The sequence below is a fragment of the Rhamphochromis longiceps genome, linkage group LG3, assembly GCF_057381845.1.
Source record: "Rhamphochromis longiceps isolate RC_006_pf linkage group LG3, R_longiceps_female_GT1.1, whole genome shotgun sequence".
Taxonomy (NCBI): domain Eukaryota; kingdom Metazoa; phylum Chordata; class Actinopteri; order Cichliformes; family Cichlidae; genus Rhamphochromis; species Rhamphochromis longiceps.
Genome location: NC_140559.1, coordinates 67,141,198 through 67,163,774, shown reverse-complemented (window position 1 = coordinate 67,163,774; position 22,577 = coordinate 67,141,198). Strand labels below are relative to the sequence as shown.

At 42.0% G+C, this 22,577-nt stretch overlaps 3 protein-coding genes across 3 annotated transcripts in view; 2 read left to right on the top strand and 1 right to left on the bottom strand.

Annotated features, from left to right (window-relative positions):
* Positions 1-22,577, bottom strand: part of LOC146676476 (protein NLRC3-like) — a 455,324-nt gene that overhangs the window by 267,665 nt on the left and 165,082 nt on the right. The gene's annotated exons all lie outside the window — the stretch shown is intronic.
* The window catches only part of LOC146676478 (uncharacterized), an 81,950-nt gene that overhangs the window by 34,529 nt on the left and 24,844 nt on the right, over positions 1-22,577 (top strand). The gene's annotated exons all lie outside the window — the stretch shown is intronic.
* Positions 19,326-20,970, top strand: LOC146676479 (uncharacterized). The gene is made up of 3 exons (XM_085400824.1): positions 19,326-19,338; positions 19,433-19,558; positions 20,360-20,970. Exons 1-3 carry the CDS (start codon positions 19,326-19,328, stop codon positions 20,968-20,970), a joined length of 750 nt encoding a protein of 249 aa, XP_085256950.1.

The following is a 22,577-nucleotide window of genomic DNA, read 5'->3' as shown; positions in this document are numbered from 1 at the left end:
TGTGTCAGCTGATCCCTGCAACCATGCACTGAAGTTTTAGATCAAATAAACTAAGCTGAAACCATTAAATAACTAACCAGCCTGTCCCAGCGATCTGTGTCAGCGGATCCCTGCGAACGTGGACTGAAGTTTTAGATCAAATAAACTAAGCTGAAACCATTAAATAACTAACCAGCGATCTGTGTCAGCTGATCACTGCGAACGTGGACTGAAGTCTTAGATCAAATAAACTAAGCTGAAACCATTAAATAACTAACCAGCCTGTGCCAGCGATCTGTGTCAGCGGATCCCTGCGAACGTGGACTGAAGTTTTAGATCAAATAAACAAAGCTGAAACCATTAAATAACTAACCAGCGATCTGTGTCAGCTGATCACTGCGACCGTGCACTGAAGTCTTAGATCAAATAAACTAAGCTGAAACCATTAAATAACTAACCAGCCTGTGCCAGCGATCTGTGTCAGCTGATCCCTGCAACCGTGCACTGAAGTCTTAGATCAAATAAACTAAGCTGAAACCATTAAATAACTAACCAGCCTGTGCCAGCGATCTGTGTCAGCTGATCCCTGCAACCGTGCACTGAAGTTTTAGATAAAATAAACTAAGCTGAAACCATTAAATAACTAACCAGTGATCTGTGTCAGCTGATCCCTGCGAACGTGGACTGAAGTTTTAGATCAAATAAACTAAGCTGAAACCACTAAATAACTAACCAGCCTGTGCCAGCGATCTGTTTCAGCTGATCTTTGCGACCGTGCACTGAAGTTTTAGATAAAATAAACTAAGTTGAAACCATTAAATAACTAACCAGCCTGTGCAAGGGATCTGTGCCAGCGATCTGTTTCAGCTGATCTTTGCGAACGTGCACTGAAGTCTTAGATCAAATAAACTAACCTGAAACCATTAAATAACTAACCAGCCTGTACCAGCGATCTGTTTCAGCTGATCCCTGCAACCGTGCACTGAAGTTTTAGATAAACTAAGCTGAAACCATTAAATAACTAACCAGCCTGTACCAGCGATCTGTTTCAGCTGATCCCTGCAATCGTGCACTGAAGTTTTAGATCAAATAAACTAACCTGAAACCATTTAAATAACTAACCAGCCTGTGCGAGCGATCTGTGTCAGCTGATCCCTGCAACCGTGCACTGAAGTTTTAGATCAAATAAACAAAGCTGAAACCATTAAATAACTAACCAGCGATCTGTGTCAGCTGATCACTGCGACCGTGCACTGAAGTTTTAGATAAAATAAACTAAGTTGAAACCATTAAATAACTAACCAGCCTGTGCCAGCGATCTGTGTCAGCTGATCCCTGCAACCGTGCACTGAAGTCTTAGATCAAATAAACTAAGCTGAAACCATTAAATAACTAACCAGCCTGTGCCAGCGATCTGTGTCAGCTGATCCCTGCAACCGTGCACTGAAGTTTTAGATCAAATAAACTAAGCTGAAACCATTAAATAACTAACCAGCCTGTGCCAGCGATCTGTGTCAGCTGATCCCCGCAACCGTGCACTGAAGTTTTAGATCAAATAAACTAACCTGAAACCATTTAAATAACTAACCAGCCCGTGACAGCGATCTGTGTCAGCTGATCCCTGCAACCATGCACTGAAGTTTTAGATCAAATAAACTAAGCTGAAACCATTAAATAACTAACCAGCCTGTCCCAGCGATCTGTGTCAGCGGATCCCTGCGAACGTGGACTGAAGTTTTAGATCAAATAAACTAAGCTGAAACCATTAAATAACTAACCAGCCTGTGCCAGCGATCTGTGTCAGCGGATCCCTGCGAACGTGGACTGAAGTTTTAGATCAAATAAACTAAGCTGAAACTATTAAATAACTAACCAGCGATCTGTGTCAGCTGATCACTGCGACCGTGCACTGAAGTCTTAGATCAAATAAACTAAGCTGAAACCATTAAATAACTAACCAGCCTGTGCCAGCGATCTGTGTCAGCTGATCCCTGCAACCGTGCACTGAAGTCTTAGATCAAATAAACTAAGCTGAAACCATTAAATAACTAACCAGCCTGTGCCAGCGATCTGTGTCAGCTGATCCCTGCAACCGTGCACTGAAGTTTTAGATAAAATAAACTAAGCTGAAACCATTAAATAACTAACCAGTGATCTGTGTCAGCTGATCCCTGCGAACGTGGACTGAAGTTTTAGATCAAATAAACTAAGCTGAAACCACTAAATAACTAACCAGCCTGTGCCAGCGATCTGTTTCAGCTGATCTTTGCGAACGTGCACTGAAGTCTTAGATCAAATAAACTAACCTGAAACCATTAAATAACTAACCAGCCTGTGCAAGCGATCTGTGTCAGCTGATCCCTGCAACCGTGCACTGAAGTTTTAGATCAAATAAACTAAGCTGAAACCACTAAATAACTAACCAGCCTGTGCCAGCGATCTGTGTCAGCTGATCTTTGCGAAAGTGCACTGAAGTTTTAGATCAAATAAACTAAGCTGAAACCATTAAATAGCTAACCAGCGATCTGTGTCAGCTGATCCCTGCGACCGTGCACTGAAGTTTTAGAGAAAATAAACTAAGTTGAAACCATTAAATAACTAACCAGCGTGTGTCAGGGATCTGTGTCAGCTGATCCCTGCGACCGTGCACTGAAGTTTTAGATCAAATAAACTAAGCTGAAACCATTAAATAACTAACCAGCCTGTGCCAGGGATCTGTATCAGCTGATCTTTGCGACCATGCACTGAAGTTTTAGATCAAATAAACTAAGCTGAAACCATTTAAATAACTAACCAGCCTGTGACAGCGATCTGTGTCAGCGGATCCCTGCAACCGTGCACTGAAGTTTTAGATCAAATAAACTAAGCTGAAACCATTAAATAACTAACCAGCCTGTGCCAGCGATCTGTTTCAGCTGATCCCTGCAACCGTGCACTGAAGTTTTAGAGAAAATAAACTAAGCTGAAACCATTAAATAACTAACCAGCCTGTGCCAGCGATCTGTGTCAGCAGATCCCTGCAACCGTGCACTGAAGTTTTAGATCAAATAAACTAAGCTGAAACCATTAAATAACTAACCAGCCTGTGCCAGCGATCTGTGTCAGCGGATCCCTGCGACCGTGCACTGAAGTTTTAGATAAACTTGGCTGAAACAGTTAAATAACTAACCAGCCTGTGCCAGAGATCTGTGTCAGCTGATCCCTGCAACCGTGCACTGAAGTTTTAGATAAACTGACCTGAAACCATTAAATAGCTAACCAGCGATCTGTGTCAGCTGATCCCTGCAACCGTGCACTGAAGTTTTAGATAAAATAAACTAACCTGAAACCATTAAATAACTAACCAGCCTGTGCCAGCAATCTGGGTCAGCTGATCCCTGTGAACGTGGACTGAAGTTTTAGATCAAATAAACAAAGCTGAAACCATTAAATAACTAACCAGCGATCTGTGTCAGCTGATCCCTGCGACCGTGCACTGAAGTTTTAGATAAAATAAACCAAACCGAAACCATTAAATAACTAACCAGCCTGTGCCAGGGATCTGTGTCAGCTGATCCCTGCAACCGTGCACTGAAGTTTTAGATAAACTAAGCTGAAACCATTAAATAACTAACCAGCCTGTGCCCGCGATCTGTGTCAGCTGATCCCTGCAACCGTGCACTGAAGTTTTAGATAAAATAAACCAAACCGAAACCATTAAATAACTAACCAGCCTGTGACAGCGATCTGTGTCAGCTGATCCCTGCGAACGTGGACTCAAGTTTTGGATCAAATAAACAAAGCTGAAACCATTAAATAACCAACCAGCGATCTGTGTCAGCTGATCACTGCGACCGTGCACTGAAGTTTTAGATAAAATAAACTAAGTTGAAACCATTAAATGACTAACCAGCCTGTGCCAGCGATCTGGGTCAGCTGATCCCTGCGAACGTGGACTGAAGTTTTAGATCAAATAAACAAAGCTGAAACCATTAAATAACTAACCAGCGATCTGTGTCAGCTGATCCCTGCAACCGTGCACTGAAGTTTTAGATCAAATAAACTAAGCTGAAACCACTAAACAACTAACCAGCCTGTGCCAGCGATCTGTGTCAGCTGATCCCTGCAACCGTGCACTTACGTCTTAGATCAAATAAACTAAGCTGAAACCATTAAATAACTAACCAGCAATCTGGGTCAGCTGATCCCTGCGACGGTGCACTGAAGTTTTAGATAAAATAAACTAAGCTGAAACCATTAAATAACTAACCAGCGATCTGTGTCAGCAGATCCCTGCAACCGTGCACTGAAGTTTTATTTAAAATAAACTAAGCTGAAACCATTAAATAACTAACCAGCGATCTGTGTCAGCTGATCCCTGCAACCGTGGACTGAAGTTTTAGAGAAAATAAACTAAGTTGAAACCATTAAATAACTAACCAGCCTGTGCAAGGGATCTGTGCCAGCGATCTGTTTCAGCTGATCTTTGCGAACGTGCACTGAAGTCTTAGATCAAATAAACTAACCTGAAACCATTAAATAACCAAACAGCCTGTGCCAGAGATCTGTGTCAGCTGATCCCTGCGAACGTGGACTGAAGTTGTAGATCAAATAAACAAAGCTGAAACCACTAAATAACTAACCAGCGATCTGTGTCAGCTGATCACTTCGACCGTGCACTGAAGTTTTAGATCAAATAAACTAAGCTGAAACCACTAAATAACTAACCAGCCTGTGCCAGCGATCTGTGTCAGCGGATCCCTGCGACCGTGCACTGAAGTTTTAGATAAAATAAACTAAGTTAAAACCATTAAATAACTAACCAGCCTGTGCCAGGGATCTGTGTCAGCTGATCCCTGCAACCGTGCACTGAAGATTTAGATAAATTAAGCTGAAACCATTAAATAACTAACCAGCCTGTACCAGCGATCTGTTTCAGCTGATCCCTGCAAGCGTGCACTGAAGTTTTAGATCAAATAAACTAAGTTAAAACCATTAAATAACTAACCAGCCTGTGCCAGGGATCTGTGTCAGCTGATCCCTGCAACCGTGCACTGAAGTTTTAGATAAACTAAGCTGAAACCATTAAATAACTAACCAGCCTGTGCCAGCGATCTGTGTCAGCTGATCCCTGCAACCGTGCACTGAAGTTTTAGATAAAATAAACCAAACCGAAACCATTAAATAACTAACCAGCCTGTGCCAGCGATCTGTGTCAGCTGATCCCTGCAACCGTGCACTGAATTTTTAGATAAACTAAGCTGAAACCATTAAATAACTAACCAGCCTGTGCCAGCGATCTGTTTCATCTGATCCCTGCAACCGTGCACTGAAGTTTTAGATAAACTAAGCTGAAACCATTAAATAACTAACCAGCCTGTGCCAGCGATCTGTGTCAGCTGATCCCTGCAACCGTGCCCTGAAGTTTTAGATAAAATAAACCAAACCGAAACCATTAAATAACTAACCAGCCTGTGCCAGCGATCTGTGTCAGCTGATCCCTGCAACCGTGCCCTGAAGTTTTAGATAAAATAAACCAAACCGAAACCATTAAATAACTAACCAGCCTGTGCCAGCGATCTGTGTCAGCTGATCCCTGCAACTGTGCACTGAAGTTTTAGATAAACTAAGCTGAAACCATTAAATAACTAACCAGCCTGTGACAGCGATCTGTGTCAGCTGATCCCTGCAACCGTGCACTGAAGTTTTAGATCAAATAAACTAAGCTGAAACCATTAAATAACTAACCAGCCTGTGCCAGCGATCTGTGTCAGCTGATCCCTGCAACCGTGCACTGAAGTTTTAGATCAAATAAACTAAGTTGAAACCATTAAATAACTAACCAGCGTGTGTCAGGGATCTGTGTTAGCTGATCCCTGCAACCGTGCACTGAAGTTTTAGAGAAAATAAACTAAGTTGAAACCATTAAATAACTAACCAGCCTGTGCCAGGGATCTGTGTCAGCTGATCTTTGCGACCATGCACTGAAGTCTTAGATCAAATAAACTAACCTGAAACCATTTAAATAACTAACCAGCCTGTGACAGCGATCTGTGTCAGCTGATCCCTGCAAGCGTGCACTGAAGTTTTAGATCAAATAAACTAAGCTGAAACCATTAAATAACTAACCAGCGTGTGTCAGCGATCTGTGTCAGCGGATCCCTGCGACCGTGCACTGAAGTCTTAGATCAAAATAAACTAAGCTGAAACCATTAAATAACTAACCAGCCTGTGCCAGCGATCTGTGTCAGCTGATCCCTGCAACCGTGCACTGAAGTTTTAGATAAACTTGGCTGAAACCATTAAATAACTAACCAGCCTGTACCAGCGATCTGTTTCAGCTGATCCCTGCAACCGTGCACTGAAGTTTTAGATCAAATAAACTAAGTTAAAACCATTAAATAACTAACCAGCCTGTGCAAGGGATCTGTGTCAGCTGATCCCTGCAACCGCGCACTGAAGTTTTAGATCAAATAAACTAAGCTGAAACAATTAAATAACTAACCAGCCTGTGCCAGCGATCTGTTTCAGCTGATCTTTGCGAATGTGCACTGAAGTTTTAGATCAAATAAACTAAGCTGAAACCATTAAATAACCAACCAGGCTGTGCCAGAGATCTGTGTCAGCTGATCCCTGCGGACGTGGACTGAAGTTGTAGATCAAATAAACAAAGCTGAAACCATTAAATAACTAACCAGCGTGTGTCAGGGATCTGTGTTAGCTGATCCCTGCAACCGTGCACTGAAGTTTTAGAGAAAATAAACTAAGTTGAAACCATTAAATAACTAACCAGCCTGTGCCAGGGATCTGTGTCAGCTGATCTTTGCGACCATGCACTGAAGTTTTAGATCAAATAAACTAAGCTGAAACCATTAAATAACTAACCAGCCTGTGCCAGGGATCTGTGTCAGCTGATCTTTGCGACCATGCACTGAAGTTTTAGATCAAATAAACTAAGCTGAAACCATTAAATAACTAACCAGCCTGTGCCAGCGATCTGTGTCAGCGGATCCCTGCGACCGTGCACTGAAGTTTTAGATAAAATAAACTAAGTTGAAACCATTAAATAACTAACCAGCCTGTGCAAGGGATCTGTGTCAGCTGATCCCTGCAACCGCGCACTGAAGTTTTAGATAAACTTGGCTGAAACCATTAAATAACTAACCAGCCTGTGCAAGGGATCTGTGTCAGCTGATCCCTGCAACCGCGCACTGAAGTTTTAGATAAACTTGGCTGAAACCATTAAATAACTAACCAGCCTGTGCCAGGGATCTGTGTCAGCTGATCTTTGCGACCATGCACTGAAGTTTTAGATCAAATAAACTAAGCTGAAACCATTAAATAACTAACCAGCCTGTGCCAGCGATCTGTTTCAGCGGATCCCTGCGACCGTGCACTGAAGTTTTAGATAAAATAAACTAAGTTGAAACCATTAAATAACTAACCAGCCTGTGCAAGGGATCTGTGTCAGCTGATCCCTGCAATCGTGCACTGAAGTTTTAGATCAAATAAACTAAGTTAAAACCATTAAATAACTAACCAGCCTGTACCAGCGATCTGTTTCAGCTGATCTTTGCGAATGTGCACTGAAGTCTTAGATCAAAATAAACTACGCTGAAACCACGAAATAACTAACCAGCCTGTGCCAGCGATCTGTGTCAGCTGATCCCTGCAACCGTGCACTGAAGTTTTAGATAAACTAAGCTGAAACAATTAAATAACTAACCAGCCTGTGCCAGCGATCTGTTTCAGCTGATCTTTGCGAATGTGCACTGAAGTCTTAGATCAAAATAAACTAAGCTGAAACCATTAAATAACTAACCAGCCTGTGCCAGCGATCTGTGTCAGCGGATCCCTGCGAACGTGGACTGAATTTTTAGAGAAAATAAACTAAGTTGAAACCATTAAATAACTAACCAGCGTGTGTCAGGGATCTGTGTTAGCTGATCCCTGCAACTGTGCACTGAAGTTTTACAGAAAATAAAGTAAGCTGAAACAATTAAATAACTAACCAGCCTGTACCAGCAATCTGTTTCAGCTGATCCCTGCAATCGTGCACTGAAGTTTTAGATCAAATAAACTAAGTTAAAACCATTAAATAACTAACCAGCCTGTGCCAGCGATCTGTGTCAGCTGATTCCTGCAACCGTGCACTGAAGTTTTAGATAAACTAAGTTGAAACCATTAAATAACTAACCAGCCTGTGCCAGCGATCTGTGTCAGCTGATCCCTGCAACCGTGCACTGAAGTTTTAGATAAAATAAACCAAACCGAAACCATTAAATAACTAACCAGCCTGTGCCAGCGATCTGTGTCAGCTGATTCCTGCAACCGTGCACTGAAGTTTTAGATAAACTAAGTTGAAACCATTAAATAAGTAACCAGCCTGTGCCAACGATCTGTGTCAGCTGATCCCTGCATCCGCGCACTGAAGTTTTAGATAAACTAAGCTGAAACAATTAAATAACTAACCAGCCTGTGCCAGCGATCTGTTTCAGCTGATCCCTGCGAACGTGGACTGAAGTTTTAGATCAAATAAACAAAGCTGAAACCATTAAATAACTAACCAGCCTGTGCCAGCGATCTGTTTCAGCTGATCCCTGCGAACGTGGACTGAAGTTTTAGATCAAATAAACAAAGCTGAAACCATTAAATAACTAACCAGCCTGTGCCAGCGATCTGTGCCAACTGATCCCTGCAACCGTGCACTGAAGTTTTAGATCAAATAAACTAACCTGAAACCATTAAATAACTAACCAGCCTGTGCGAGCGATCTGTGTCAGCTGATCCCTGCAACCGCGCACTGAAGTTTTAGATCAAATAAACTAAGCTGAAACCATTAAATAACTAACCAGCCTGTACCAGCGATCTGTTTCAGCTGATCCCTGCAACCGTGCACTGAAGTTTTAGATCAAATAAACTAAGTTAAAACCATTAAATAACTAACCAGCCTGTGCCAGGGATCTGTGTCAGCTGATCCCTGCAACCGCGCACTGAAGTTTTAGATCAAATAAACTAAGTTAAAACCATTAAATAACTAACCAGCCTGTGCCAGCGATCTGTGTCAGCTGATCCCTGCAACCGCGCACTGAAGTTTTAGATCAAATAAACTAAGTTGAAACCATTAAATAACTAACCAGCCTGTACCAGCGATCTGTTTCAGCAGATCCCTGCAATCGTGCACTGAAGTTTTAGATCAAATAAACTAAGTTAAAACCATTAAATAACTAACCAGCCTGTGCCAGGGATCTGTGTCAGCTGATCCCTGCAACCGTGCACTGAAGTTTTAGATAAACTAAGCTGAAACCATTAAATAACTAACCAGCCTGTGCCAACGATCTGTGTCAGCTGATCCATGCAACCGTGCACTGAAGTTTTAGATAAAATCAACCAAACCGAAAGCATTAAATAACTAACCAGCCTGTGCCAGCGATCTGTGTCAGCTGATTCCTGCAACCGTGCACTGAAGTTTTAGATAAACTAAGTTGAAACCATTAAATAACTAACCAGCCTGTGCCAACGATCTGTGTCAGCTGATCCCTGCAACCGTGCACTGAAGTTTTAGATAAACTAAGCTGAAACCACGAAATAACTAACCAGCCTGTGCCAGCGATCTGTGTCAGCTGATCCCTGCAACCGTGCACTGAAGTTTTAGATCAAATAAACTAAGCTGAAACCATTAAATAACCAACCAGCCTGTGCCAGAGATCTGTGTCAGCTGATCCCTGCGAACGTGGACTGAAGTTTTAGATCAAATAAACAAAGCTGAAACCATTAAATAACTAACCAGCGATATGTGTCAGCTGATCCCTGCGACCGTGCACTGAAGTTTAAGATAAAATAAACTAAGCTGAAACCACTAAATAACTAACCAGCCTGTGCCAGGAATCTTTGTCAACTGATCCCTGCAACCGTGCACTGAATTTTTAGAGAAAATAAACTAAGTTGAAACCATTAAATAACTAACCAGCGTGTGTCAGGGATCTGTGTTAGCTGATCCCTGCAACTGTGCACTGAAGTTTTACAGAAAATAAAGTAAGCTGAAACCATTAAATAACTAACCAGCCTGTGCCAGCGATCTGTGTCAGCGGATCCCTGCAACCGTGCACTGAATTTTTAGATAAACTAAGCTGAAACCATTAAATAACTAACCAGCCTGTGCCAGCGATCTGTGTTAGCTGATCCCTGCAACTGTGCACTGAAGTTTTACAGAAAATAAACTAAGTTGAAACCATTAAATAACTAACCAGCGTGTGTCAGGGATCTGTGTCAGCGGATCCCTGCAACCGTGCACTGAAGTTTTAGATAAACTAAGTTGAAACCATTAAATAACTAACCAGCCTGTGCCAGCGATCTGTGTCAGCGGATCCCTGCGACCGTGCACTGAAGTTTAAGATAAAATAAACTAAGTTAAAACCATTAAATAACTAACCAGCCTGTGCCAGCGATCTGTTTCAGCTGATCTTTGCGAACGTGCACTGAAGTCTTAGATCAAATAAACTAACCTGAAACCATTAAATAACTAACCAGCCTGTACCAGCGATCTGTTTCAGCTGATCCCTGCAACCGTGCACTGAAGGTTTAGATAAACTTGGCTGAAACTATTAAATAACTAACCAGCCTGTACCAGCGATCTGTTTCAGCTGATCCCTGCAATCGTGCACTGAAGTTTTAGATCAAATAAACTAAGCTGAAACCATTAAATAACTAACCAGCCTGTGACAGGGATCTGTGTCAGCTGATTCCTGCAACCGTGCACTGAAGTTTTAGATAAACTAAGCTGAAACCATTAAATAACTAACCAGCCTGTGCCAGCGATCTGTGTCAGCTGATCTTTGCGACCATGCACTGAAGTTGTAGATCAAATAAACTAAGCTGAAACCATTAAATAACTAACCAGCCTGTGACAGATATCTGTGTCAGCTGATCCCTGCGAACGTGGACTGAAGTTGAAGATCAAATAAACTAAGCTGAAACCATTAAATAACTAACCAGCGATCTGTGTCAGCTGATCCCTGCGACCGTGCACTGAAGTTTTAGAGAAAATAAACTAAGTTGAAACCATTAAATAACTAACCAGCCTGTGCCAGCGATCTGTGTCAGGGATCTGTGTTAGCTGATCCCTGCAACCGTGCACTGAAGTTTTAGATCAAATAAACTAAGCTGAAACCATTAAATAACTAACCAGCCTGTGCCAGGGATCTGTGTCAGCTGATCTTTGTGACCATGCACTGAAGTCTTAGATCAAATAAACTAAGCTGAAACCATTAAATAACTAACCAGCCTGTGCCAGCGATCTGTGTCAGCTGATCCCTGCAACCGTGCACTGAAGTTTTAGATCAAATAAACTAAGCTGAAACCATTAAATAACTAACCAGCCTGTGCCAGCGATCTGTGTCAGCTGATCCCTGCAACCGTGCACTGAAGTTTTAGATCAAATAAACTAAGCTGAAACCATTAAATAACTAACCAGCCTGTGCCAGCGATCTGTGTCAGCGGATCCCTGCGACCGTGCACAGATGTTTTAGATCAAATAAACTAAGCTGAAACCATTAAATAACTAACCAGCCTGTGCCAGCGATCTGTGTCAGCTGATCCCTGCGAACGTGGACTAAAGTTTTAGATCAAATAAACAAAGCTGAAACCATTAAATAACTAACCAGCCTGTGCCAGGAATCTTTGTCAACTGATCCCTGCAACCGTGCACTGAATTTTTAGAGAAAATAAACTAAGTTGAAACCATTAAATAACTAACCAGCGTGTGTCAGGCATCTGTGTTAGCTGATCCCTGCAACTGTGCACTGAAGTTTTACAGAAAATAAAGTAAGCTGAAACCATTAAATAACTAACCAGCCTGTGCGAGCGATCTGTGTCAGCTGATCCCTGCAACCGTGCACTGAAGTTTTAGATAAAATAAACTAAGTTGAAACCATTAAATAACTAACCAGCGATCTGTGTCAGCTGATCCCTGCAACCGTGCACTGACGTTTTAGATAAAATAAACTAAGCTGAAACAATTAAATAACTAACCAGCGATCTGTGTCAGCGGATCCCTGCGACCGTGCACTGAAGTTTAAGATAAAATAAACAAAGCTGAAACCATTAAATAACTAACCAGCGATCTGTGTCAGCTGATCCCTGCGACCGTGCACTGAAGTTTAAGATAAAATAAACTAAGCTGAAACCACTAAATAACTAACCAGCCTGTGCCAGCGATCTGTGTCAGCTGATCCCTGCAACCGTGCACTGAAGTTTTAGAGAAAATAAACTAAGTTGAAACCATTAAATAACTAACCAGCCTGTGCCAGGAATCTTTGTCAACTGATCCCTGCAACCGTGCACTGAAGTTTTAGATCAAATAAACTAACCTGAAACCATTAAATAACTAACCAGCCTATGCCAGCGATCTGTGTCAGCTGATCCCTGCGAACGTGGACTGAAGTTTTAGATCAAATAAACTAACCTGAAACCATTAAATAACTAACCAGCCTGTGCCAGCGATCTGTGCCAACTGATCCCTGCAACCGTGCACTGAAGTTTTAGATCAAATAAACTAACCTGAAACCATTAAATAACTAACCAGCCTGTGCGAGCGATCTGTGTCAGCTGATCCCTGCAACCGTGCACTGAAGTTTTAGATAAAATAAACTAAGTTGAAACCATTAAATAACTAACCAGCCTGTGCCAGCGATCTGTGTCAGCTGATCCCTGCAACCGCGCACTGAAGTTTTAGATAAACTAAGCTGAAACCATTAAATAACTAACCAGCCTGTGCCAGCGATCTGTGTCAGCTGATCCCTGCAACCGCGCACTGAAGTTTTAGATAAACTTGGCTGAAACCATTAAATAACTAACCAGCCTGTACCAGCGATCTGTTTCAGCTGATCCCTGTAATCGTGCACTGAAGTTTTAGATCAAATAAACTAAGTTAAAACCATTAAATAACTAACCAGCCTGTGCCAGGGATCTGTGTCAGCTGATCCCTGCAACCGTGCACTGAAGTTTTAGATAAACTAAGCTGAAACCATTAAATAACTAGCCAGCCTGTGCCAGCGATCTGTGTCAGCTGATTCCTGCAACCCTGCACTGAAGTTTTAGATAAAATCAACCAAACCGAAACCATTAAATAACTAACCAGCCTGTGCCAGCGATCTGTGTCAGCTGATCCCTGCAACCGTGCACTGAAGTTTTAGATAAACTAAGCTGAAACAATTAAATAACTAACCAGCCTTTGCCAACGATCTGTGTCAGCTGATCCCTGCAACCGTGCACTGAAGTTTTAGATAAACTAAGTTGAAACAATTAAATAACTAACCAGCCTGTGCCAACGATCTGTGTCAGCTGATCCCTGCAACCGTGCACTGAAGTTTTAGATAAACTAACCTGAAACCACGAAATAACTAACCAGCCTGTGCCAGAGATCTGTGTCAGCTGATCCCTGCAAGCGTGCACTGAAGTTTTAGATCAAATAAACAAAGCTGAAACCATTAAATAACTAACCAGCCTGTGCCAGAGATCTGTGTCAGCGGATCCCTGCGACCGTGCACTGAAGTTTTAGATCAAATAAACTAAGCTGAAACCATTAAATAACTAACCAGCCTGTGCGAGCGATCTGTGTCAGCTGATCCCTGCAACCGTGCACTGAAGTTTTAGATAAACTAAGCTGAAACCATTAAATAACTAACCAGCCTGTGCCAGCGATCTGTGTCAGCGGATCCCTGCGACCGTGCACTGAAGTTTTAGAGAAAATAAACTAAGTTGAAACCATTAAATAACTAACCAGCCTGTGCCAGGGATCTGTGTCAGCTGATCCCTGCAACCGCGCACTGAAGTTTTAGATCAAATAAACTAAGCTGAAACCATTAAATAACTAACCAGCCTGTACCAGCGATCTGTGTCAGCTGATCCCTGCAACTGTGCACTGAAGTTTTAGATAAAATAAGCTGAAACAATTAAATAACTAACCAGCCTGTGCCAACGATCTGTGTCAGCTGATCCCTGCAACCGCGCACTGAAGTTTTAGATCAAATAAACTAAGCTGAAACCATTAAATAACTAACCAGCCTGTACCAGCGATCTGTTTCAGCTGATCCCTGCAACCGTGCACTGAAGTTTTAGATCAAATAAACTAAGTTAAAACCATTAAATAACTAACCAGCCTGTGCCAGGGATCTGTGTCAGCTGATCCCTGCAACCGCGCACTGAAGTTTTAGATCAAATAAACTAAGTTAAAACCATTAAATAACTAACCAGCCTGTGCCAGCGATCTGTGTCAGCTGATCCCTGCAACCGCGCACTGAAGTTTTAGATCAAATAAACTAAGCTGAAACCATTAAATAACTAACCAGCCTGTACCAGCGATCTGTTTCAGCTGATCCCTGCAATCGTGCACTGAAGTTTTAGATCAAATAAACTAAGTTAAAACCATTAAATAACTAACCAGCCTGTGCCAGGGATCTGTGTCAGCTGATCCCTGCAACCGTGCACTGAAGTTTTAGATAAACTAAGCTGAAACCATTAAATAACTAACCAGCCTGTGCCAACGATCTGTGTCAGCTGATCCATGCAACCGTGCACTGAAGTTTTAGATAAAATCAACCAAACCGAAACCATTAAATAACTAACCAGCCTGTGCCAGCGATCTGTGTCAGCTGATTCCTGCAACCGTGCACTGAAGTTTTAGATAAACTAAGTTGAAACCATTAAATAACTAACCAGCCTGTGCCAACGATCTGTGTCAGCTGATCCCTGCAACCGTGCACTGAAGTTTTAGATAAACTAAGCTGAAACCACGAAATAACTAACCAGCCTGTGCCAGCGATCTGTGTCAGCTGATCCCTGCAACCGTGCACTGAAGTTTTAGATCAAATAAACTAAGCTGAAACCATTAAATAACCAACCAGCCTGTGCCAGAGATCTGTGTCAGCTGATCCCTGCGAACGTGGACTGAAGTTTTAGATCAAATAAACAAAGCTGAAACCATTAAATAACTAACCAGCGATCTGTGTCAGCTGATCCCTGCGACCGTGCACTGAAGTTTAAGATAAAATAAACTAAGCTGAAACCACTAAATAACTAACCAGCCTGTGCCAGGAATCTTTGTCAACTGATCCCTGCAACCGTGCACTGAATTTTTAGATAAACTAAGCTGAAACCATTAAATAACTAACCAGCCTGTGCCAGCGATCTGTGTTAGCTGATCCCTGCAACTGTGCACTGAAGTTTTACAGAAAATAAACTAAGTTGAAACCATTAAATAACTAACCAGCGTGTGCCAGCGATCTGTGTCAGCGGATCCCTGCAACCGTGCACTGAAGTTTTAGATAAACTAAGTTGAAACCATTAAATAACTAACCAGCCTGTGCCAGCGATCTGTGTCAGCGGATCCCTGCGACCGTGCACTGAAGTTTAAGATAAAATAAACTAACCTGAAACCATTAAATAACTAACCAGCCTGTACCAGCGATCTGTTTCAGCTGATCCCTGCAACCGTGCACTGAAGGTTTAGATAAACTTGGCTGAAACTATTAAATAACTAACCAGCCTGTACCAGCGATCTGTGTCAGCGGATCCCTGCAACCGTGCACTGAAGTTTTAGATAAACTAAGTTGAAACCATTAAATAACTAACCAGCCTGTGCCAGCGATCTGTGTCAGCGGATCCCTGCAACCGTGCACTGAAGTTTTAGATAAACTAAGTTGAAACCATTAAATAACTAACCAGCCTGTGCCAGCGATCTGTGTCAGCGGATCCCTGCGACCGTGCACTGAAGTTTAAGATAAAATAAACTAACCTGAAACCATTAAATAACTAACCAGCCTGTACCAGCGATCTGTTTCAGCTGATCCCTGCAACCGTGCACTGAAGGTTTAGATAAACTTGGCTGAAACTATTAAATAACTAACCAGCCTGTACCAGCGATCTGTTTCAGCTGATCCCTGCAATCGTGCACTGAAGTTTTAGATCAAATAAACTAAGCTGAAACCATTAAATAACTAACCAGCCTGTGACAGGGATCTGTGTCAGCTGATTCCTGCAACCGTGCACTGAAGTTTTAGATCAAATAAACTAAGCTGAAACCATTAAATAACTAACCAGCCTGTGCCAGCGATCTGTGTCAGCTGATCCCTGCAACCGTGCACTGAAGTTTTAGATAAACTAAGCTGAAACCATTAAATAACTAACCAGCCTGTGCCAGCGATCTGTGTCAGCTGATCTTTGCGACCATGCACTGAAGTTGTAGATCAAATAAACTAAGCTGAAACCATTAAATAACTAACCAGCCTGTGCCAGCGATCTGTGTCAGCTGATCCCTGCGAACGTGGACTGAAGTTGAAGATCAAATAAACTAAGCTGAAACCATTAAATAACTAACCAGCGATCTGTGTCAGCTGATCCCTGCGACCGTGCACTGAAGTTTTAGAGAAAATAAACTAAGTTGAAACCATTAAATAACTAACCAGCCTGTGCCAGCGATCTGTGTCAGGGATCTGTGTTAGCTGATCCCTGCAAGCGTGCACTGAAGTTTTAGATCAAATAAACTAAGCTGAAACCATTAAATAACTAACCAGCCTGTGCCAGGGATCTGTGTCAGCTGATCTTTGTGACCATGCACTGAAGTCTTAGATCAAATAAACTAAGCTGAAACCATTTAAATAACTAACCAGCCTGTGCCAGCGATCTGTGTCAGCTGATCCCTGCAACCGTGCACTGAAGTTTTAGATCAAATAAACTAAGCTGAAACCATTAAATAACTAACCAGCCTGTGCCAGCGATCTGTGTCAGCTGATCCCTGCAACCGTGCACTGAAGTTTTAGATCAAATAAACTAAGCTGAAACCATTAAATAACTAACCAGCCTGTGCCAGCGATCTGTGTCAGCTGATCCCTGCAACCGTGCACTGAAGTTTTAGATCAAATAAACTAAGCTGAAACCATTAAATAACTAACCAGCCTGTGCCAGCGATCTGTGTCAGCGGATCCCTGCGACCGTGCACAGATGTTTTAGATCAAATAAACTAAGCTGAAACCATTAAATAACTAACCAGCCTGTGCCAGCGATCTGTGTCAGCTGATCCCTGCGAACGTGGACTAAAGTTTTAGATCAAATAAACAAAGCTGAAACCATTAAATAACTAACCAGCCTGTGCCAGGAATCTTTGTCAACTGATCCCTGCAACCGTGCACTGAATTTTTAGAGAAAATAAACTAAGTTGAAACCATTAAATAACTAACCAGCGTGTGCGAGCGATCTGTGTCAGCTGATCCCTGCAACCGTGCACTGAAGTTTTACAGAAAATAAAGTAAGCTGAAACCATTAAATAACTAACCAGCCTGTGCGAGCGATCTGTGTCAGCTGATCCCTGCAACCGTGCACTGAAGTTTTAGATAAAATAAACTAAGTTGAAACCATTAAATAACTAACCAGCGATCTGTGTCAGCTGATCCCTGCAACCGTGCACTGACGTTTTAGATAAAATAAACTAAGCTGAAACAATTAAATAACTAACCAGCGATCTGTGTCAGCGGATCCCTGCGACCGTGCACTGAAGTTTAAGATAAAATAAACTAAGCTGAAACCATTAAATAACTAACCAGCGATCTGTGTCAGCGGATCCCTGCGACCGTGCACTGAAGTTTAAGATAAAATAAACTAAGTTGAAACCATTAAATAACTAACCAGCCTGTGCAAGGGATCTGTGCCAGCGATCTGTTTCAGCCGATCTTTGCGAACGTGCACTGAAGTCTTAGATCAAATAAACTAACATGAAACCATTAAATAACCAACCAGCCTGTGCGAGCGATCTGTGTCAGCTGATCCCTGCAACCGTGCACTGAAGTTTTAGATCAAATAAACTAAGCTGAAACCATTAAATAACCAACCAGGCTGTGCCAGAGATCTGTGTCAGCTGATCCCTGCGAACGTGGACTGAAGTTTTAGATCAAATAAACTAAGCTGAAACCACTAAATAACCAACCAGCCTGTGCCAGCGATCTGTGTCAGCTGATCCCTGCAACCGTGCACTGAAGTTTTAGAGAAAATAAACTAAGTTGAAACCATTAAATAACTAACCAGCCTGTGCCAGGAATCTTTGTCAACTGATCCCTGCAACCGTGCACTGATTTTTTAGAGAAAATAAACTAAGTTGAAACCATTAAATAACTAACCAGCGTGTGTCAGGGATCTGTGTTAGCTGATCCCTGCAACTGTGCACTGAAGTTTTACAGAAAATAAAGTAAGCTGAAACAATTAAATAACTAACCAGCCTGTGCCAGGGATCTGTGTCAGCTGATCTTTGCGACCATGCACTGAAGTCTTAGATCAAATAAACTAACCTGAAACCATTAAATAACTAACCAGCCTGTGCGAGCGATCTGTGTCAGCTGATCCCTGCAACCGTGCACTGAAGTTTTAGATCAAATAAACTAAGCTGAAACCATTAAATAACTAACCAGCGATCTGTGTCAGGTGATCCCTGCGACCGTGCACTGAAGTTTTAGAGAAAATAAACTAAGCTGAAACCATTAAATAACTAACCAGCCTGTGCCAGAGATCTGTGTCAGCTGATCCCTGCAACCGTGCACTGAAGTTTTAGATCAAATAAACTAAGCTGAAACCATTAAATAACTAACCAGCCTGTGACAGCGATCTGTGTCAGCTGATCCCTGCAACCGTGCACTGAAGTTGTAGATCAAATAAACTAAGCTGAAACCATTAAATAACTAACCAGCCTGTGCCAGCGATCTGTGTCAGCGGATCCCTGCGACCGTGCACTGAAGTTTTAGATAAAATAAACTAAGTTGAAACCATTAAATAATTAACCAGCCTGTGCAAGGGATCTGTGTCAGCTGATCCCTGCAACCGTGCACTGAAGTTTTAGATAAACTTGGCTGAAACCATTAAATAACTAACCAGCCTGTACCAGCGATCTGTTTCAGCTGATCCCTGCAACCGTGCACTGAAGTTTTAGATAAACTTGGCTGAAACCATTAAATAACTAACCAGCCTGTACCAGCGATCTGTTTCATAAATAAATAAATAGCTAACCAGCGATCTGTTTCAGCTGATCCCTGCAATCGTGCACTGAAGTTTTAGATCAAATAAACTAAGCTGAAACCATTAAATAACTAACCAGCCTGTGCCAGCGATCTGTGTCAGCTGATCCCTGCAACCGTGCACTGAAGTTTTAGAGAAAATAAACTAAGTTGAAACCATTAATGCCTGATGCCTGCAACCGTGCACTGAAGTCACTATTAGTCACTATGAACTCACTATTTGTTACATTATGCAGAGCTTATCCTTCACTTTGGACCACACATTCGTTTGTGGACCCTTAGGTTTGAGAGCAAGCACTCGTATTTCAAAGCATGTACAAGAACAGTGCACAACTTCGTCAACTTATGCAAGACTCTGAGAGAACGGCATCAGTTACTGCAGTCCTACCTCTCAGTGGGCCAATTGTTTCCACCTACAGTTCAAATCATTGGAGAAGCAAGTGATTACAATCATCATCTTTACAACGCTGTCATTCAAGAAGCTGTGGCAAAAGCCGGCTGCACTAATCAGACCACTTTGGATGTGTCAGCAGTTGTCCACAAAGGTACCAAGTATGTGAAAGGCTATGTTTCCATTGTAGATGACAGTGATGATGGCTTGGTTTTTGGGAAGATAGCTGTTATACTTGTTAATGATTCTGGATTGTACTTTGTGCTCGAGTTGCATCAATCCGTACTTCTCATTGACCTTGGACTTCACTGCTTGCGTTGCCCTCCAGAAAGAAGTGTGTGTGTAAATGCTGACAGTCTGATGGATTATTACCCACTACCACTTTATAACATGGCAGGCCTTTTTGTTGTCTCCCTACACCATTCAGTTTCCTCTTAATTCTTTTTCAGGGATGGAAATTGAAGAGGAACTCACAAGGCTCCTGCCGGCACTAGACAGAGAGAAAATAATCTGCATTGTAGAACATCTGACGGACGTTATTGGTGTACAACAAAAAAGTGATCTTTTGTTTGTGGAGGCAGAAGATCTCAAACCCTTTCTCACACCAATTCAAATACGTAAACTACTTCTTGCATTTAAAGGAGGTTTGTGTAGGTTCTGTATAAATCATAGACTTGAGTCTATGATTTGAAGGTCACTCATAGACTCATATGTCACTGATTAGCTTGATTAGCTTTTTTGTTCTCTTCACCATACTACATATGTACTTTGACAGTATAATATTGAAGAGCGTTTTGGGGCTCACATTGTCCGGTAGATAATTAACACGGAAAACATAAACAAAAGTAGACACTAAATCTAACACCATGCAATCAGAAGAGGAGACAGAGCTCATCCAGAGGACAGGAGAAGTATGGTCAGAAAGACTGGGTTGTGGACATTATTCACTACTAAGAAGCATCAAATCGTCTTCGTCAAACAAAGAGAACCAGGAATGAGGAAGACTGCAGTCCCAACAGTAGTGCAACCCCACCTAAAAAAGTTAGATGCCTTGTTGATAGCTATGGTTGTATAAATTGGCAGCCAGTTGAACTTCCTGAGGGGGAAACGCCAACTTCTTTAGAGGAAAAGAAACACATCTTGTTAACAATTTTCAATTCACAAGGACCTGGAGCTGTGGAGAGACCTGATGTGGATGACTTCATGTGCCTCACATATATTTCTCAGCGGCAGCTTATCAACAGTTGTCCCTCACCTTCAGTAGCTGAAATTCAGGAGCAGTGGCCATTCTTGTTTACTCGGAAAGGTCTTTCGAACCACTTTTACAAACTCACAGGCATCGATATCAGTGAGCACTTAGGTCAGGCCCTCATAACCAAAGGCAGAAGGATTATTAACTATTTCTCCAGCCAGAAGCTCAAATGGAACCTTGGTATAAGGACACTCATCCAGCAGATAGAAAGTGAGGGAGTTTTGACCAACAACAAGGTTGGCACAGCAGCCATACTTCTCATGATGAAGTATGTCAATGGAAAATTTTACTTAGTAGTCAGTATAGTCTTTTAATGATATAAGTTTGCATATGGTAGAATACTGCATGTAATCATTTGTGTGTAGAAGTATATAGTTGGTGGCATATTGAAAGAATGTCTCATCCTAGGAGGTCTGTAACATTCCAGGGTGTTCTGGCGTTCACCCCCACATCCTAGGAGCATGAGAGAGGTCGTACCTCGTCTTATTGTTTTACGGTAGGATTAACGTAGCTATGTCAGTTTTAGTTTAAGTGCTTCTTTATATATAGATGAACTGTTGGATTTTTCCTTCACCATTTATGAGGTTTCAAGAAGAAGATAAACGACAGATATGAATGTTTGAAAAAGGTATAGATGAAAAATACTCAAAGGATAAATTCAATTGTTTATTGTTTTATAAATAAGTTGAAAAAGAAAGAGTTAACAAGTAAATAATGAAACAAGGTAAAATGAAGTAAGAACAAAAAGTTAAGTAAATAATGAAACAAGGTAGAGGAGAGAAATCCCCAACAATCCCCTCTGAGCACGCACTAGGCGACAGTTGGGAGGAAAAACTGCCTTTAAACGGGCAGAAACCTCCGGCAGAACCAGGCTCAGGAGGGGACAGTCAACTGCCGGGACTGGTTGGGGGGGTGAACAGAGGTGGAGCAAGACGAGGCTACACCAGGTGAGGAAGCAGTAGAGTTCCTCCTCCAGGGCCAGCGGAAGCGTTTGTTCTTCTTTTTCATGCAGTTTTCTACAAGAGCTTTTTTTTCCAGGATGAGGGTTCTCAACTCATCGATGGTTTCTACGTTTTGTTTCTCAAGCTTCTTGCATGTTTTCTCCACCTCTTCCAATGTTGCTTGTTTTTCTTCAAGCTTTTCCTTGAGCTCTTTGGATGTTTCCTCCTGCATTATCTTGTCCTTGTGCATGTCTGTGTTTCTCTGTTGTACTTCTTTGTACATGTCTTGTAGCTCCTCATTTCTTCTGTGGATATCTTGGAGCGTACGCTGCAGGTCGCCATGTATGTTGTCTTGTTCTTGCTTTTGGGCCTGCATTTCAGTGTGTTTGCGCTTCAAGTTGTTGTATTCCAACAATATCCCCTTAGTGAGCTCGGAGTTGTTTCTCGCCATTTGATCCATCCTTTTCTGCATGTGTGAGCATTGTTTGTCCAGTTTTTCTTTTTCCCCTTCTAGTTGCTTTTTCTCTTGAAGAAGGTCTTTATTTTGGCGCAGAGTATCATCCACCTTTTCTTTCAGCATTGTGTATTTTTCCTCCGTGACTTTGAGTTTGTGCTCCATGTCTCTTTGCTTTTTCTCCTGTTCTTCCTTCTGTTGGAGGATTTCTTTATTTTTTTTCACAGCTTCATCGAAGTTTGTTTGGAGCAGCCGATTCTTTTGGTCCATATATTGGAGATCCCATTCTGTCTTCTCAACCGTAGCTTTGCTGTCTTTAAGCTGGTTGGACATCTCCTTTAGTTCCGCGCTCTTTTGCTTGTCTTCCTTAATTAGGAAGACAATCTGGTCTCGGGCTTGTCCAAACTTGATTCCCCAACCGTCATTAATAATATTTATGTCGGGCTGGCGTTGTTGTCTTTCTTCCAGGTTTTTATATTTCACTTCCATCTGTCTACACTTCTCCTCCAGTTGAAGTTTCTCATCT